Below are 16,948 nucleotides of genomic sequence, written 5' to 3'. Positions count from 1 at the left end.
GCGTGTGTGTGTGTGTATGGGAGGTTAGCCGAGGTACCTCTTCCTCAGAAGAATGCACAAATACAGGATAAATCTTTATTCTTCAAACAAAGTGCTGCAAATTTGTAGGGTAGGTAGGAGGACACCCTGATGTTTGTTGATCTTTTGGACGACAAAAGAAAATAAAAAGCTCCATGAGTCATTTTTCATGTTAAGGAGCCATTAATTCTGACAGAGTTAATAATTTATCTTAATCACACTGATACTTGTAATGATAGGTGTTTGAACTGAGGTTCACACGCTCCATTGGGCTTCTTTTAACTACTGACAGGAATATATAGCTGTAAAACAAGGTGGGGTTTGAAGCACTGCTCCACTGTATGAGTGTGTATGTATGTGTGTTGTGTCTAGGCATGTCCCAGTGCCCTCCCTCCATCTCTCCTCCCTCCTAATGTGTGTATGATGTCCCATCGTTCTCCTCTCCCTCCTTCTAATCTCCCATTTCCTGTGGAGTGCTGGTGTTTAGACACACTCAGGCAGGGAAACAGAGAGAAGGGGCTCATTGATAGTGATCGCCGGGGCTCTGAATGGCGGGGGGTGTTCAGTTTGACAAGGACCAGAGCGGCTGTCTTCTTTGCCCAGTAGGTCACATCCTTTTACGCGAACTCTCGGGGAGGAATACTGGGAGGCCTGCCAGGCGCTGACACATTCACACACTCTCTCACACGTACACAGGCGTATGGGAACTTGTGTTTGTGTGTCGGTGATACAAGGTCAGAAAATTTAAGATCCTGAATGAGCGAGTCCAGCTGGTGGAAGACTGGGAGTCCTCTTTACATCTCATCGTAGGGATCAGATTCCCGTCTGACCGAAGAGATCAGCGCCGGCTTTCCTCTAACCTTTGATTGACTGGGAGTTTGCTGAGCAGGACAGGGATGTTGCACAGAGTCTGGACATGTGGTGATCTCTTTGCATAACAGCGAGTGTTACAAGGTACCGCTGGCCTGGATACATCGGGAAATCCCCTTATGGAACACTATGCGTGATCCGCGGAGGATCAGTTTGCTTTCAGTGGATCAGGGTTTAGTACTGGTGCGGGGGTACATGGGGACAACATGTTAGAGATGCAGGTGATGGAGGATATCCAGCTCCACAGTGCCTGCCCCCCTCAGGTATGACCCAGACCCTGAACCCCTCCTGGAGCTCTCTGGACAGGTGAGTGTGGATGGAAATGTTGCACAAAGCCCCAGTTGATGTATTTCTCCTTTTGGAGGGTCTAGGGTTACTTAAGATACGTAGAATATAAGAGTTAGTTGAGACTGGTTGCTCATATTTTAAAATCTGTGCATGTTTTAGGTTGTACAAAACTATGATATATGATTGCATGTAAATCTGCGCTCTCTTTTAGCAGTGGGGAATGTAGACAATGTGTGTCAGACCTGAGTCACAAATTTGATGACTTTAGACTCAATTTGACAGAAAACCAGAAAAACAGACTTGTGACTTGACTTGGACTTTAACATCAATGACTCTTGACTTGGACTTGAACCTTTCATCCTGGAAATACTTGACCCTCGCCCCAAGCCCAAGGATTAAAAACTGTGTCAAGTAAAACGTATGTCATGAATCAATTAATTTCCTGGATCAGCTAACGTCAGTACAAGTCATTCCCAGCAAGTCAGCACCAATCCAACAGCATCCAATCAAGTTGCAGGAGAGAACCATGAAGAACTGTGGTTGTTCTCATACAAAAGTTAACTAGCTAATTAGAGACGGAGACGCAACAACTTTCAACTTTGTTTGGCATTTGAAGCTGCAGAAAGAACTGTAAGTTGAGGCTGATATTAACATAGTTAGCAAACTAATGTTTAGCTAATGCTATTACTCTGTTGTTGAAATGACATTTGGTAAAGAGTGCATTAGGACTTGTTTAGGACTCAAAGCGTAAAGTTGAGGCTTTGGGACTTGTCTGTCTTGACTTGGGACTTGAGTGTAAATGTTCAAGACTTACTTGTGACTTGCAAAACCATGACTTGGTCCCACCTCTGGAATGTAGTATTCAGAAACTTAAAAGGAATAGTTTGACATTTTGGAAATACGCTAATTTGCCTGGTGACAAAGAGTTAGATGAGAAGAAATGTGCATAACAGAAGTAGAACTACCTGTGTAGCAGAAGGGGCCCTGTTATTGTGACATTGTATATTATACCGTATATTTCTCTATGCCTAACTGTATATTAAGGCGTTAGCATGCGTGTTGGAGCTGGTAATAATGGGGCTGATTTTATATACCTAATATATTGTTGGTGACAGTGTAATAGATAAACATGGGCATTTTTGCATGTTTTATTTAATTGATATAGATGGTTTGGGGTTGAAGTCACTTCAAACGAACATGTCATAACAAGTAAGATTTTTAATTTGGATAATTGTTGTGCACAAAGACAAATATTCTGACTTTCCGTGGGAGTTTTTTCTTTTTGTCAGGGTGTGAAACAGCACTTAGATCAGCATGACACTAAATTACCGCCTGTGGTCCCAGATATAATTGAATTAGGGCTGTCATACTATTATTTTTTTTTAACCGCAGTTAGTCGCTGAATTTCATTAGTTAGTCACGGTTAATCACTTTTTTTAATGGCATGTTTAAAATTCCATTATTTTGCATTTCAAAACAGTTTTAAAATCTATGTGAACAAGTTGAAGCAGGTCTTCCCAGAGTTTCTTTATTGGGAATAAAATGAATGCAAAGAAGTTTACTTTATGATTTTATCTTTTACATTTATTTCTTATGAATCAGGGCGGCACTGATACAACAGTGTGGTCTTGAAACCATGACTTAGAGATAGGAGACTATCTGCTTATTCTGTGAATTGCAGGGTTTTTTTCCTGGGTTTTGGGGCACATGTTTTTGCATAGTCCAACCATTAGAACGAAGGAGTACAGTGTGCAATCAGCGTCAATATGGTGTACAGTTGCTCTCAGACGATTGAGTACTCACTGAAGTCCAATGAGCCCTTTGCACTTTTCAGGAGTTCCACTTTAGTTGCTTTCTCTGATTCTTAGAGGTCCTGTATGCGTGAAACTATGGTTTCCCACGACGGTATGGCGTATGACTGGAACAGCATACCAACCTGAGTACGTTCCTTAGACCTGCGTCTTCCATGATGTTGACTGGTCTGCAGTCAGTTCTCACCTATTTATAAAGGGCTGTAGTTAACGTCTTCGAGTTAGTTTCATCCACCGGTCTGAGGCGATTTGTACAGTAGTGCTTTGCTGGCTTTGGCGATGCTGTTGCTCACTGACATCAGTCTGAGTAGCTGCACCTGAGTGCTCAGCTCGTAGGCGGTGTCTCAAACTTGAAGTACTTCGGTGATACTTTTATTCTGTTTGACACAAAGTGCATATTACTTTTGACTTGTCAAGTGAACCTTCCTGGAGTATTTTAAAGTGAAATGAGCCATTCAGAAGGGCAGTGGTGTTGTTATTTTCCATCACTGTGGTAGCAGGAAGCAGGAACCACAAGGACCGTCCAACCCTATTCAGTGATTGTGAACCTGACATTTGTGCCCCTAAATGAGGTTCCTTTACAATACAGTACTGAAGTAACACTATAACCTTCCATTGATGGATTTGTCCAATCAGAAAACTCAATTCTTATCTTCAGTGCTCATACTTATCGTCTCTTTATGCTCTGTTTACTGATAGGATTTGTTTAGATTGTAGTAGTTCTGCCCCCCGGCCTTTTCTCCCTGATGAAATGAGTGCTGTCTAAGCCTATAATTATGCTACAGTAGATTGCTGCTGCATGTGTACCAGCCTTACCTCGAGGATAGGAAAGCTAATTCATGTGGCTTAACATCAGCTTTAATCTTTGATTGGTGTTGGATTTGTGCTGTCGTCAACCAGTCGTGAATATTTTATTTATGGTTTTGTGTGGGCGAATATGACATGCACGCGTGTCGGTGCATGTGCGCACACAGACAAACGGCCACTTCTCTAAACAAACACAAACAAATGTCAGCTATCTTGAAACAGACCTTGAGTCACAACGTGGGCGAGAGTTTGCATCATGTTTTACCGTCAGTAGTGGATGTTCATCTTGAAACAGATCTGTATTTGAGAAAGGTTTTATTTTCATAGTATGACCTCCTCTCCTCCTCCTCCTCCTCGCTGTCAGAGGCCCAGCCTGACTCCCGTCTCGCTCTGCTTTCACAAACCTGTCTTCTCTCGACGACATTCCTCTCCGGGAGGACAACAATCAGGGCCGCGCCACCCCCTCCCTGCCCCTGTGCAGCCTTAAAAGGCTTCCCCAGCTGGCGTCTTTCTTGATGAGGAGGGCTGAATGTTTATTACTGAGTGTTCTGCTCTCTAAACAGTTTCCCCAGTGTGGCCTCCCCCCCTCCTGATCCGTTAACACTCAGCCTGGCACGCAGGTGCTGTTTCATAGGAAAAAAGGGACCTGGATGCACATTTATTTAGAATAAATGACAAAAACACAAATACACACACACACAGAGCCAAGTCAGTTCATGAACTGCAGGACTCGGACAACATCTGCTTCTTTACCGCTGACTGAACAGAGGGCAGTAGGTCGTGTGAGGATCAAGACAATATTTTTCATCCAGGCTCTCTAAGCTGGGTTGGCAGCGTCCATGCAATCAAACATGGAGACGTACACACAGAAAGAGAGAGATAGAGAAGAGAAAATGATCGAATTGAAATTTTTTAGACCAATATTGCAATTTAGTAAGCCTTTTTTAAAGTTCCTATCTTCCTCTGTCGTGTTCCTGATCTCTTTTCACCATACAGGAGCAATGAGTCATTATATAGAATGAGCAGTACAACACTGGATGCAGTCAACATATAAATTGCTCTGTCATGTACATGTCACTATGAAATGAGATGACTCTGTGCATTAATTAATATAAAGAACATATCTTGATTTAGCTATTGAATTGAAAAAGACTTTAATCACAGTAAAATACTGTAACTTCAAGTCTTGTAAAAGTGTGATAACATCATGACTTTAATAAAATGTGAAAAAAGAACAACAGGCCAAGAATGAGCATCAATATATGAAAAATAAATATGAATCTTACTGATCTCTGTGCAAACTGACCGTGGCTCTACCACATGCTCGTTGTAAACATGTTGTTAACTTTACCCAGAAGTTTGGAAGCAGGACACTGGAAGTTTTCTTGGGTCTCGAGGAGCTGCAGTGTGTATTCATGGACAAACTGAAATGTACCTGTACATCTGTAACACTATGGCTGTAGTTTAACCAAAGAAAATCTTACCTGCTCTTCTACCAATTGATTAATCGATGGAGAGGAAAATTCTGCCCGTTATGTCTAGGTTAACTAAATCATCCACAGTGCGCTGATGGCACTCTACCTGTTAGCGTTGCGTGTCCACCAAACGTTATTTTTCCTGTTACAAGGCTTGACATTAACGCTTGCCCAGGTCAAATAAACTCTGTGTTCGAGGAAGTGGAAAGCCTCATGCAGTTGTCTGATTGGGCAGTGAAAAATAAATGTGTCTATTGTAGCATTATCTGGAAATAAACAGTATCACTGAAGCAGAGCTGTTCCAGCTGAGCTGTGTGTGCTAGTCTTTCTCATCACCAAGCATTGAACAGGACCGATGTCATACACAACATGACACTACTAACACTAAATAGAAGGTAACCTTAGTCATGCTGCTGGTCCAACAGAGGCTGCGGTGTCATTTTGGAGACTTTGTAAAATAAATCCATGGTGATAAATCTGACACTGGAAGTCTTCTGTGATTATTTATCTTTGTTTTTTTTTCAATTGAAAAATGAGAGGTGAAAAGTGTTCAACATCGGGTAGAACTCTGCGCACATCACTGTCATTTTTTACTCAGTCGTCCAATCACAAAGACCATCACATACATGCTTAAGTGCTGAACAACACCGCCTAGCATTTCAAAAGGGAAATTAAAACACTTTGATGGACACATCGCCTCATAAATGTAACACAGGCTATTGCCCCACCAATGAGAATTTGGTCGGATGAAAGCATATCGACCAGCTGATGAGAAGATGTCAACCCAAAATAACTTTACTGCTAACTTGTTCTCTGCTTCGCTCGCCATCACCTGTCTGCTCTATTTGTGGCTTGACCACACACTTGCTATGCACACATCATGCTACTGTCATACCGATGGAATATGTTAACATGTGGATTGCGCTTAAAGCCAACCATGGCCTTGTTCACACGATAGAACTGCAAGCGTCAAAGCTCACTTGTGGCATTTTACAAGTTGTTTTCTTTATCTGCTTTCATTTACATATTGTAGCGTAGGGTGAATCAATGATGATTTCTTAGTCTGATATGTTGCACAAGAGACCTGCTGCAACCTAATTGTAGCTCTCACTGTGTTCTGTTGGTGCTAGCTTGTGTTTTATCTTGATTTTTTACTACCTAATTACTTATTACCATCCAGATTTAAAGTTTAAGATGATTTTTTTGCATTTAAAATAAATCTAATTTGTTAAATTTGCCCTACCAAGTAGCTTAAACTAGTCTAAGTTTATGTCTTGTTGCTGTTTTGAATATTTTTTTTTGTATTAAATGTATTAAACAATGCATCTTGGCCTCATGTTTAGTATTTAAAGTGCTTAAAAAAGTGTCAGGTTTCACATTTATAGATGCTCCGTGCGTCTCTGTACATGTATGGTTCTCCGCATCAGTATAGACAGGAAAGCAATCAACAAATGATCCAATTAATCAGTCGACTAATCCCCAACAAGCAGCTACAATCCATCAAGATCATCATCATGTTGATCTGTTAATCAGGAGGGATCTACGGCTCAGACTGTCAAAGAATAGTCAGCGTGTACTGTATGTGTGTGTCAGGATTCTCTGAAGGTTACAATAGATTATGTATAAATATTAAATGAAATAGACAATGATGGCTGCAGTGTTGTTATTATTTTCACGTACTAACCAGAGTGCGTCCTCTCCCCAGGGGTACGGCCGACTGGTTTGGGGTGAGCAAAGACAGCGACAGCACCCAGCGATGGAGGAGGAAGAGCCTGCAGCACTGCAGCCATCTGTACGGGGGTCTAAAGCCACAGGTGATGAGGGAGATGGAGCTCCACAGCCAGGACAACCTCTCCCTGGCCAGCACTGAGACCCCTCCTCCCCTCTACCTCCCACCCCACCACCCCAGTCACCACCACTATGGCATGCAGAGGGTAGGCTGGCGCCGGGGGCACGTTACAGGATGGAGGAGGAGATTGAAGAATTATTCACCTTTTCCTCCATCATGTTTCTCTTTCACTCTCTTTCTTTGGTTCACAGTAGATTTCCGGCGCTTGCTTTACCTCTTTGCTCTTGTCATCTTGCCTAGGGTTCAATTGATGGCTTTTTCATTCATGAAGCGTTTTTTTGAGTAGACGTTTTTGAATATTTTATGCAAGAAATATCTAGTAAATATGATTCCTGACAACAACTATCCACCGAAACTCATGATGCTACTACACAGCTAATGTTAATACTGAAGGGTAAGTGTGGTAATCTGCGACATCAATCTAACCCTAGTTTAGACATGTGTTCTCCCTGCTTTGCACTATTCTCTCACCGTGTGTTTACTGTTGTATGTGGCTTGACAATTGAATATGAAAAAAAAAAAGCTTTGGTGAACCAACGCATACATACTGTGTGTGTGTTTGTATGTGTGTGCGCAGATCGTAGACCCCCTGGCCCGGGGTCGTGCCTTCCGCATGGTGGAAGAGGTAGACGGCTTTAGTGTCCCGCAAACTCCCATCACGCCCGGCACCGCCTCCCTTTGCTCCTTTTCCAGCTCCCGCTCCGCACTCAACCGGCTGCCACGACGACGCAAACGGGAGTCTGTCGCAGTCATGAGCCTCAAGGCTGCAGCAGCACTGATGAAGGTGTTTGTTTATTTTTTTTTTTATTGTTGTTTGTACAGTAGATTTTAGTTTTGTTTCCAGATAGTCTGTGCTTTGCAAAATCTGTGCTTCAAAGCTACTGCGAGCTCTGTTGTTCTGAAATTACTTGTCATTTCTGCACAACGTAAACGCACAGTTGGACCAGCTGTAACTGTGCTATACAAAGGCATTTGTCCTCCATTACAGACAAACAGCAGTACATCACTATCTTTTTCTCTGAAAAGGAGATTGAGTTTAGGATATATTCAGTTCAATTCAATTCAATTCAGTTCAGTTCAATTCAATAGAACTTTATTTATCCCGAAGGATATTCTTGTGCCACAAAATGCTTCGAATTACAGTAACACAAAGTACAGTAACCACAGTTTTTACAATTTACAGGGTCACTCACTGGGCTCAATTTTATAACAATAGGGTATTAAATATGTGACGGAATACAAATATACAAGATAAGAGGTGTTTCCTAGGAGCAAAATACAGAACCAATGCCTAATAGAGTAACAATACTACACTTTTAATAGGTTTAGAAACAAATCTTTAAAAGACCAGGGGTCTCATTTATGAGGCAGTGCGTAGGATCCCTACTAAAAGGGTACATGCATACGCCCAAAGTGGCGGGCGCCAAAAATGGATCAGCCTCATATTCCGCCCTCTACACGCCCACATTCAACCATAAATGTTCAATGAAAAGCACCTCATCCCAGCTGGCATTGGGCGAGAGGCGGGGTACACCCTGGACAGGTCGCCAGACTGTCACAGGGCTGACACATAGAGACAGACAACCATTCACACTCACATTCACACCTACGGACAATTTAGAGTCACCAACTAACCTGCATGTCTTTGGACTGTGGGAGGAAGCTGGAGTACCCGGAGAAGACCCACGCTGACACAGGGAGAACATGCAAACTCCGCACAGAGGGGCTCACCCACCCTGGAAACCAGGAACCCTCTTGCTGTGAGGCAACACCACCATAATCTTATAATGATTTTTAAAACTCAAAGGTGCTTATGGAAAGTTACGGCTCACTAGCACAAGCACATAAAATGGCTGGACTGAATGTTTGTGATAAAGTGAATGTATAAGTAACAGGTGATATGAAGTGCATTTATATATGTGACAGGCATCATTAAATTTACAATGATTCTTCTCACATTTAATTTCTACAATCTGGCTTCAATTCACCATCTCATCGTCTGCATCACCAATTTCCTGTGTCTCCAAAATGTTTCAGACTTTCCCTACAGGTGCACACATTCTCCCATCAAGTTTGTTTTAATAGATCACAACTTTTGCATGTGAAGAGATTCCTAGAAAAACAACATCCATTATATTCAGTATTCATTCAGTACAGTAGAGATGGCTCTCTGTATGTGGTCCACTGGCTACAGACTCGCCCATATGAAGGGATAAATGTTGAGTGAGAGTATCTGCGAGTGTGTGTTGTGTGGGGGTCACCGGGCCCCACTAGCAGATGGTCCATGGTAATACACACACTGAATGCTCAGCTATCTGCTGATCTACTGACACACAACCATCAGACTAAGGAGGTAACAAGTTCAGTAGGAGACTCCCCCAGAAAAACTGTTAGGCACCATTGCACCTCTGTCTGATGATGATGATGTTTGTGCGTGTTGTTCTACTTGTTAGGGCCGCACATTAGGGGACAGCACCGCCGGGCGATGTCGCAGACGGAGTTTCATGCCTCCTAGTTTCTTTGAAGACGACACCGTGGACTTCGCTGATGATCTCGATACTTCCTTCTTCACCAGAGTGAGCAGTGGACACACTTACACACACTGCAAGCCATAATGTGTTGGCCTAAAGCACAATCTTGTACCCTGAATTCCTACTTACTTAGTTTTCATCTTTGTAGGAAGGCCTGCATGACGAGTTGTCCAGCTATGCTGATGAAGTCTTCGAGACACCATCGGAGGCCGACCTCAAACATTTGGATGAGAGCGAGCTCACGGGAAGTGCGCTGGACAAGAACGAACTGGAGAGGAGTCACCTCATGCTGTGGGTTTATGTTTGTTATACGAACACATGAACCTCTGACATGCTGCAGGGGAGACGTGACAGGACAAGCTCCCAACCTTTGCATCATACTGCCTGATAATGTTATGTGCTGTATTATAATACCATGCCCAACATGCTTTCTCTCACTTTCCTTTCCCTCCATCCAGGCCCTTAGAGCGAGGCTGGCGGAAGGCAAAAGACGGCTCTCTGGTCCAACCGAAGGTGCGTCTGAAACAGGAAGTGGTAAGCGTCAACAGCCATCAGCAGCGCGGACAAAGGATCGTGGTTCCCGTTAAGAAGCTGTTTGCAAAAGAGAAGAGGCCCTACGGGCTCGGCATGGTGGGTCGTCTCACAAACCGGACGTACCGCAAACGCATCGACAGCTTCGTCAAAAGACAGATTGAGGACATGGACGATCACAGGTAGGACAGCCCATTCTGTTTCCCGTGGGGGATGACTGTCCACGTCCCAGATGATGGAGGCTAAATTTTTTGTCTGTCGTCTCTAGGCCTTTCTTTACCTACTGGATCACATGTGTCCATCTGCTCATCACCATCCTGGCTGTCACCATCTACGGCATTGCTCCTGTGGGCTTCACCCAACATGAAACTGTTGACTCTGTAAGTACATTTTATACGGCTGTTATAATGAATAGATTGATATATTTTTGCTAAAGAATTTGAGGTGAACTTCCACTTAAAACATATGATCGAGCAATGTTAGTAATACTGCTTTTCCCTTTTCTTTTTTGAGGTGTTGAGGAACAAGGGAGTTTATGAAAATGTTAAGTTTGTGCAACAACAAAACTTCTGGGTCGGTCCAAGCTCAGTAAGTGTGTTTTATTTTCCATCTTATCTCTATGATTTTTCTTCACTCAGCTTTGATTGTGGGGGTCAACATGGGAAAAGCTCCAGTGTTTTTAACCCTTTAATGTCCACACACCATATTTCATTATGGCTACTATTTTTGCAATGTGACCCCATAGTTTTTTAAATATAAGCCTACACCAAACGGTTGATAGATTACTTCATGCTATTAACATTAAGTGTATGGTATTAACAACAGTGAATCTTCATTTTTTTTCTAATTTGCTGAAATTGTGAATTTATTATCTCAGCATTGCTATCTTTACCATAAACAGGCAATCAGCTGTTTGGTTGACCATGGCTTTAGACAGTAAAAAAAAAAAATCATACTTGCAAATTGTTTTCAGCATATATATAATGTATAACATTAAATATATCATTAAACAAAAATGAATAAAAAGTTTTTTTTGTTTTTTTTTGTTTTTTTTTTAGCAAATAGTCAATTCTAATTACATTAGCTTAGCTTCATTACCTTCACCATAAAAGGACAAATGAACAGATTGGTAGAGCATGTTTTTAAAAAAATGACTTGACCTTTACTGGACTTTTAATTTTGTAATAAGTCACTTAAATCTGTTCAGTAAGACCTCTGAAACTATAAGATATTGAAGATATATGCCCACCTACGAAAATCCAACACACAGAGCCCACGTCTGGAATGAGTTTTCTTGTTACTAACTTCCTGTAGGAAACACATTTAAAAGCCATATTATTTAAAGACACAGCGACATCTAGTGGATTTTTAACAGCATAACATACCTATACCAAATAGTAGAGATAGCTCAGTTAGGTGAAATTAAGTTCAAAACATTTTTCATTAAGATGTAGTGACTCAAAATGTGCTCTGACAAACGGTTGAGCAGAAGGGTTAAGTCTAGTTGTCTAGATCTTTAATTCCACGAGTACATGGAAAATTAAGTAGCTCAACTAATTTGGAAACAAACAAACAAACAAACAAACAAACATAAAAAAAGTTATAAGCAAAAAACTGTAACTTATTAGCAACCAAACAGACAAGTCTAAACAATAATTAAAAGTAATGGATACATGGTTGAAAGATTGAGCTTTTGTCACTCCAAGTGTTAGTAGCACCAATGAAAACTTCACCAAACTGTTCAAAACATTGACTATTTAATTGTATATAAACATTATTGTTAACAATAACACCTTTTATATAATGAGTGTTGAATAACATCCACTTTAAAATCACTTCACATGAACACATTTGGCTATGATGGTAGTTCAGACAAGAAAGGTTGGGAGCCACCGTTCTTGATCCACAACTTCACCACACCAACCTAACCTCTGTCCTGCAGGAGGCGCTGATTCACCTGGGAGCCAAGTTTTCCCCATGCATGCGCCAAGACGAAGAGATCCACAAACTGATCCAGGAGAAGAGAGCGAGGGAGAGGGAGTCAGGCTGCTGCGTGAGGAACGATCGCTCCGGCTGCCTGCAGACTCTACAGGAGGAGTGTTCGGTCAGTGAAAGCAACCCCACCGTCTGTGTATAGGATGTTAAAACGAGATATATTGAACAGAAGTGTTACATGGGACACCTTCAGGCATCTCCTGTTTCACCATTTAGTTGCACTCACCACTGCACAAACAAAGATTGATTAATAGAAAAATGTTGATGATTTCTCTCCCTCCGTCTGTCTTCTACTGCAGAGCACCCTGGCAGTGTGGGTGAAGTGGCCTCAGCACCCCAGCGCTCCCACTCTGAACGGTACACTCCGCCAGCATGGTGCAGTCTGCCATCAGGACCCCAGGTAAGCACTCCTGGGCTTAGTCGCTCTTACAGTAGACGAGTGTTCACCTGGTTATTTATTACAAAGTTTTGCTCTTGGTTTTGTAGAATCTGTCTAGAGCCGGCCTCAGTTTCGCCTCACGAGTGGCCTGATGACATCACCAAGTGGCCAGTGAGTACATTTACTTCTTAGGTTTATCCTTTCCTTGTTAGCCATTGTCTTAAACATAAAAAAGGGCCGACTGAATGCAGCACTTTCACCTTCTCATAACGACTAAATAGCTTGATGTAATGTTTCGTCGCTTATGATCTGTAGGTTTGTACACGGTACAACTCTGGGAATCACACCAACCTCCCCCACATAGACTGCACCATCACAGGCCGGCCCTGCTGCATCGGAACCAAAGGACGGTGAGAGTCAATGTCACTGAACACCACAGGAGTAGACTCGTACAGAGATAGTGTAGATTTTTTTCTGCATGATTAAAGAAATGATATAATTGCAGGACCAACAGACAGTGTCTATGTGACCAGGATTGGAATACTGGAACACTTTATCACATTAATTTAACACAAAAACAAAGATGAGATATGTATTTATATCATTTTACAATCCTTGTTGTTTTTTTTGGAGTGTGAGCTGATTAATTCAACGATGTGTTTTATGTTGTAGATGTGAGATCACTTCCAGAGAGTACTGTGATTTCATGCACGGCTACTTCCACGAGGAGGCTACTCTCTGCTCACAGGTAGGACACACAGAACAGTCTGCTTATGATTCACCTACTTGACACAACAGCTGCTATATTTGCTAATGGTGAAGGCTTTTTATGCCCTAATCAGTATTTCAGAATGTATCTGACATGCCCTCAGACTTTTGAATTTAAAACTTCGCTGCTCCAGGTGAGGCTCGAACTCACAACCTCGGCATTGCTCTGCAGGTCACTGTCTTATAAGTACCGCGCGCTGACCGATTGCGCCACTGGAGCAACTGTTGTTGGTCGGGAAATGAAAGGATTTTGGACTGAATTCAACACTCTCATTTTCCTCCACAGGGTGGCAGTGGATCTTCAGGCTGACTGACTCTGTCTCTCTCTCTCTCTTCCAGGTGGCTTGTATGGATGACGTGTGTGGTTTGCTGCCTTTCCTCAACCCGGAGATCCCAGACCAGTTCTCTCGACTCTGGCTGTCTCTCTTTCTTCATGCTGGGTGACTGAACTCTTCTTTTTTTACATTCATCTGATGATAGGCCCCAGCAGCACTAAGAGTGATGTTTAATGTGAAACTAGAAGTGCTGTATTAGTGATAAATTATAAGACACCAGGTGGATTTGGTCTGTCCTGTTTGTGTCTGTAGGATCCTGCACTGCCTGGTGTCAGTGTTCTTCCAGATGACGGTGCTGAGGGACTTAGAGAAGCTGGCTGGCTGGCTGAGAATCTCCATCATCTACATGCTCAGCGGCATCACTGGCAACTTGGCCTCAGCCATCTTCCTGCCTTACAGAGCGGAGGTACAGTTTCACCGTCACATACAGCTGTATAAAAGATGCTACAAGTTAGATTTGTTAATTGACCTGTGAACTCTATCTCAGGTGGGCCCTGCAGGCAGCCAGTTCGGCATCCTGGCCTGTCTGTTCGTGGAGCTGTTTCAGAGCTGGCAGATCCTTGAGCGACCCTGGCGGGCTTTCACCAAGCTGCTAGCCATCTCGGTCTTCTTCTTCTCCTTCGGTTTGCTTCCGTGGATCGACAACTTTGCCCACGTCTGCGGTTTTGTGTCAGGATTCTTCTTGTCCTTTGCCTTCCTGCCATACATCAGGTAGGTAAAGAAAAAAAGGCAGATTTTCTGCAATATGTACAATCCTATATCAAAGTTTTTGCATTGTTGCATGTGGCTCGTTGGTCTAGGGGTATGATTCTCGCTTCGGGTGCGAGAGGTCCCGGGTTCAAATCCCGGACGAGCCCAAAACTTTCTTCACTAAGACTGTGTTTCACTGTCTCAGTGCTTGTACTCAGTGAAATAGCTGCCTGCCAGGATGCTACAATCTCACCATCACCAGTTGTAGCCCAACACTGAAGCTTTACGCTGCATGCAGCGTATTAATACATTCAGCCCCTCCTTGCCCTGCTCTCTCCTTAAGTTTATCATGTTGCTGCTGTGCCTGAAACACACACGCACAGTGACAGGGGTAAATGTTAGCATCACACAGCTTATGGTTATTAACAGGTTAAACATCAGAGTTGGGCGTCGGTTTGAGTGTGTTGGGACCGTTTAACGGCCCACTGTTGGATGTTAGCCACTACTGCTGTGTTAGCTTGTGCTAATGAGGTAATGAAAGCGGTCGGTTCAGACAGTCCTTGAGTGCTACCACCCCACCACCACCATCACAAATAGTTTCTAATTCTGTGGGAAACACTGACTACTCATAATAGTAGTAATAGTGCAACTATTTTTGCAATTTTAACTTGCTCACACAAAAAAGGCCTTAACTATTGCAACATGCATTGCAGTTTTTTTTTTTTAGAAATCCTGCTGTGAAATTAGGCAAGCTGCAACCATCCCAGAAACAGCTGGAAAAATCCTGAAGAGACTCAATAAAGTTTAATCTCATGTATTCCATGTGACTTGCTCTCTATAACTCCATTATGAGATGAGTAACGCAGGATTTTCCTCCCCAGCTTTGGCCAATCCGACATGTACCGGAAGCGTATCCAGATCTGCGTCTTCCTGCTGGTCTTCCTAGGTCTGCTCTCCGCCCTGGCTGTCCTCTTCTACGTCTACCCGGTGAAGTGCGACTGGTGCGAGTACCTCACCTGCATCCCGATCACGGACAAATTCTGTGAGAAGTACGACCTGAACGCACACCTCCTCTGAACATCGGCCCCTGAAATAAATGTCACCTCGACTGTTTCTGGATGTGCACTGAGGCTGAACTGGTCATTAATGTTGGCTATGGAGCAGCTTGTGACATTTTCCTGGAATAATGACCAGAATTTCAGGATTTCATGTGGATGTATTTGTTTCACTGTTTGGAAAAGTTCAACAGACCCATTAAGAGTAAAGGCTGAGCATGTGAGCCTTCAGGCATTTAAAAATTTTCACACGCATGGGAACCCAACTATCAATGTAAAGCTGACTGAAAAGGACTAACCATTATTTTGTGTGTGACTGATCTCTAGCTGGGCTAATCAATGAGCAGTCACACTGGAGGCGAGTTACATAGACAATTGTTCCTGCCAAATGATTTACCTCTCCTCTGTGGTAACTTAACAGCGCCGCTCAGTGGCCAAAAGGAACAGTACAACCTGAAGAAGCAGCAGTGGCTGAGCGGAGGATGTTTGTTTTGTACTTTTTTACTGGATGTCTTTAGAGTTCAAACTTGCTAAGAAATGAGACTGTAAAATGTGCCTTATTGACACAAAACCACAGGATGTCTTTTTGTGCCATGTATGAGTTTGTGTCAGCAGTTTCTGACGTTTTGGGTCTTGTTCCTCAATCGCTGTAGAAACTGCATCACACAATCTGACACATTCATATAATATATATGGTCTTACTTCAGTATTTAGTGGCTGAAATGCCACTTTGTTTTTGTTTTTTTACCACACTGGAAACATTAGTTTCCAACACAGCCTTTAAAGCACTTCAATCATCAATGGATTGTTTTTTTTATATTCGCCCAGTGTTACATCTGTAAAGAACGCACTTGTATGTTAATCTGCTCCATTGTGAATAGCTGTTACTGAGGTGAAGTTGTGTTTTTATTCATTGCGGTGGCGTTTTAGCTACCTGACAATAAACTAAACAAGACGGTTCAGCAGGAGTTCAGCTCATTATTTTTAAATGTCCATGTAGTGCCTGCTCACTGAGGATACGTCTAGAAAGATAAACTACTCTGCTCTAGGTGAGGCTTGAAATTACAACCTCAGCATAAGTCAGCTGAATACTATCCAGCCTGCTGCACGCTGAACGATTGCACCACTGGAGCCTGTTGGGTTGCTTTGAGGGTCCACTGTTATCTGCCATGTTGGAACCCTGCAAGGAAACTGGTAAACTTTTGTAACTGCTGTTACAGTCTAAGCTCAAACACACAGACGTGTTCACTGAGGAGCAGAGACATGATTTGACAATAAGGTAAAAAGCACAGGCTAAAGATTTATGTTAAATATAGTTAAGATAATATTTTTTATACAGACTAGGTAAAGGTCTAGTGTGTAGTGTTTAGTAGCATCTAGCTGTGAGGTTGCAGAACTAAAATTTCTCCCAAGTGTGTAGAACTACAGTGGCTAACGTGAAAACACAAATGGTCCTATCTCGAGCCAGTGTTTGGTTTGTCCGCTCTGGGCTACTGTAGAACAACATGGCGGACTCCGTGGAAGAGGACCAGCTCTGTATGTAGAC

General features: G+C 42.7%; 1 protein-coding gene and 2 non-coding genes across 13 annotated transcripts in view; 2 read left to right on the top strand and 1 right to left on the bottom strand.

Moving 5' to 3' along the window:
* Positions 1 to 16,354, top strand: part of rhbdf1b (rhomboid 5 homolog 1b (Drosophila)) — a 60,488-nt gene extending 44,134 nt beyond the window's left edge. For 6 of the 11 annotated variants that reach the window (XM_050060619.1, XM_050060616.1, XM_050060614.1 and 3 more), the window contains 16 exons: positions 6,975 to 7,203; positions 7,696 to 7,902; positions 9,572 to 9,694; positions 9,798 to 9,940; positions 10,108 to 10,362; positions 10,449 to 10,560; positions 10,694 to 10,768; positions 12,123 to 12,284; positions 12,475 to 12,575; positions 12,662 to 12,725; positions 12,870 to 12,964; positions 13,227 to 13,302; positions 13,662 to 13,762; positions 13,910 to 14,063; positions 14,145 to 14,368; positions 15,229 to 16,354. In XM_050060619.1, coding sequence (XP_049916576.1) covers positions 6,975 to 7,203; positions 7,696 to 7,902; positions 9,572 to 9,694; positions 9,798 to 9,940; positions 10,108 to 10,362; positions 10,449 to 10,560; positions 10,694 to 10,768; positions 12,123 to 12,284; positions 12,475 to 12,575; positions 12,662 to 12,725; positions 12,870 to 12,964; positions 13,227 to 13,302; positions 13,662 to 13,762; positions 13,910 to 14,063; positions 14,145 to 14,368; positions 15,229 to 15,424 — 2,317 coding nt within the window. In that variant the 3' untranslated portion in view covers positions 15,425 to 16,354. Of the gene's footprint in view, positions 1 to 509; positions 1,195 to 1,703; positions 1,807 to 6,974; positions 7,204 to 7,695; positions 7,903 to 9,571; positions 9,695 to 9,797; positions 9,941 to 10,107; positions 10,363 to 10,448; positions 10,561 to 10,693; positions 10,769 to 12,122; positions 12,285 to 12,474; positions 12,576 to 12,661; positions 12,726 to 12,869; positions 12,965 to 13,226; positions 13,303 to 13,661; positions 13,763 to 13,909; positions 14,064 to 14,144; positions 14,369 to 15,228 lie in introns of those variants that run through there. The other 5 variants (XM_050060624.1, XM_050060623.1, XM_050060625.1 and 2 more) reach the window with 5 other exon arrangements.
* On the bottom strand, positions 13,449 to 13,542 carry trnai-uau (transfer RNA isoleucine (anticodon UAU)). The gene is made up of 2 exons: positions 13,505 to 13,542; positions 13,449 to 13,484 (listed from the first exon to the last, which is right to left on the bottom strand). It is a non-coding gene; the product is annotated as a tRNA-Ile (tRNA).
* On the top strand, positions 14,443 to 14,514 carry trnap-cgg (transfer RNA proline (anticodon CGG)). The gene has a single exon. It is a non-coding gene; the product is annotated as a tRNA-Pro (tRNA).
* Positions 16,355 to 16,948: the final 594 nt, after the last annotated feature.

This window comes from Epinephelus moara, chromosome 13 (assembly GCF_006386435.1).
Source record: "Epinephelus moara isolate mb chromosome 13, YSFRI_EMoa_1.0, whole genome shotgun sequence".
In the NCBI taxonomy this organism is placed as follows: domain Eukaryota; kingdom Metazoa; phylum Chordata; class Actinopteri; order Perciformes; family Serranidae; genus Epinephelus; species Epinephelus moara.
Note: the sequence above shows the minus strand (reverse complement) of the source record. Positions and strands in the feature narration are given on the sequence as shown.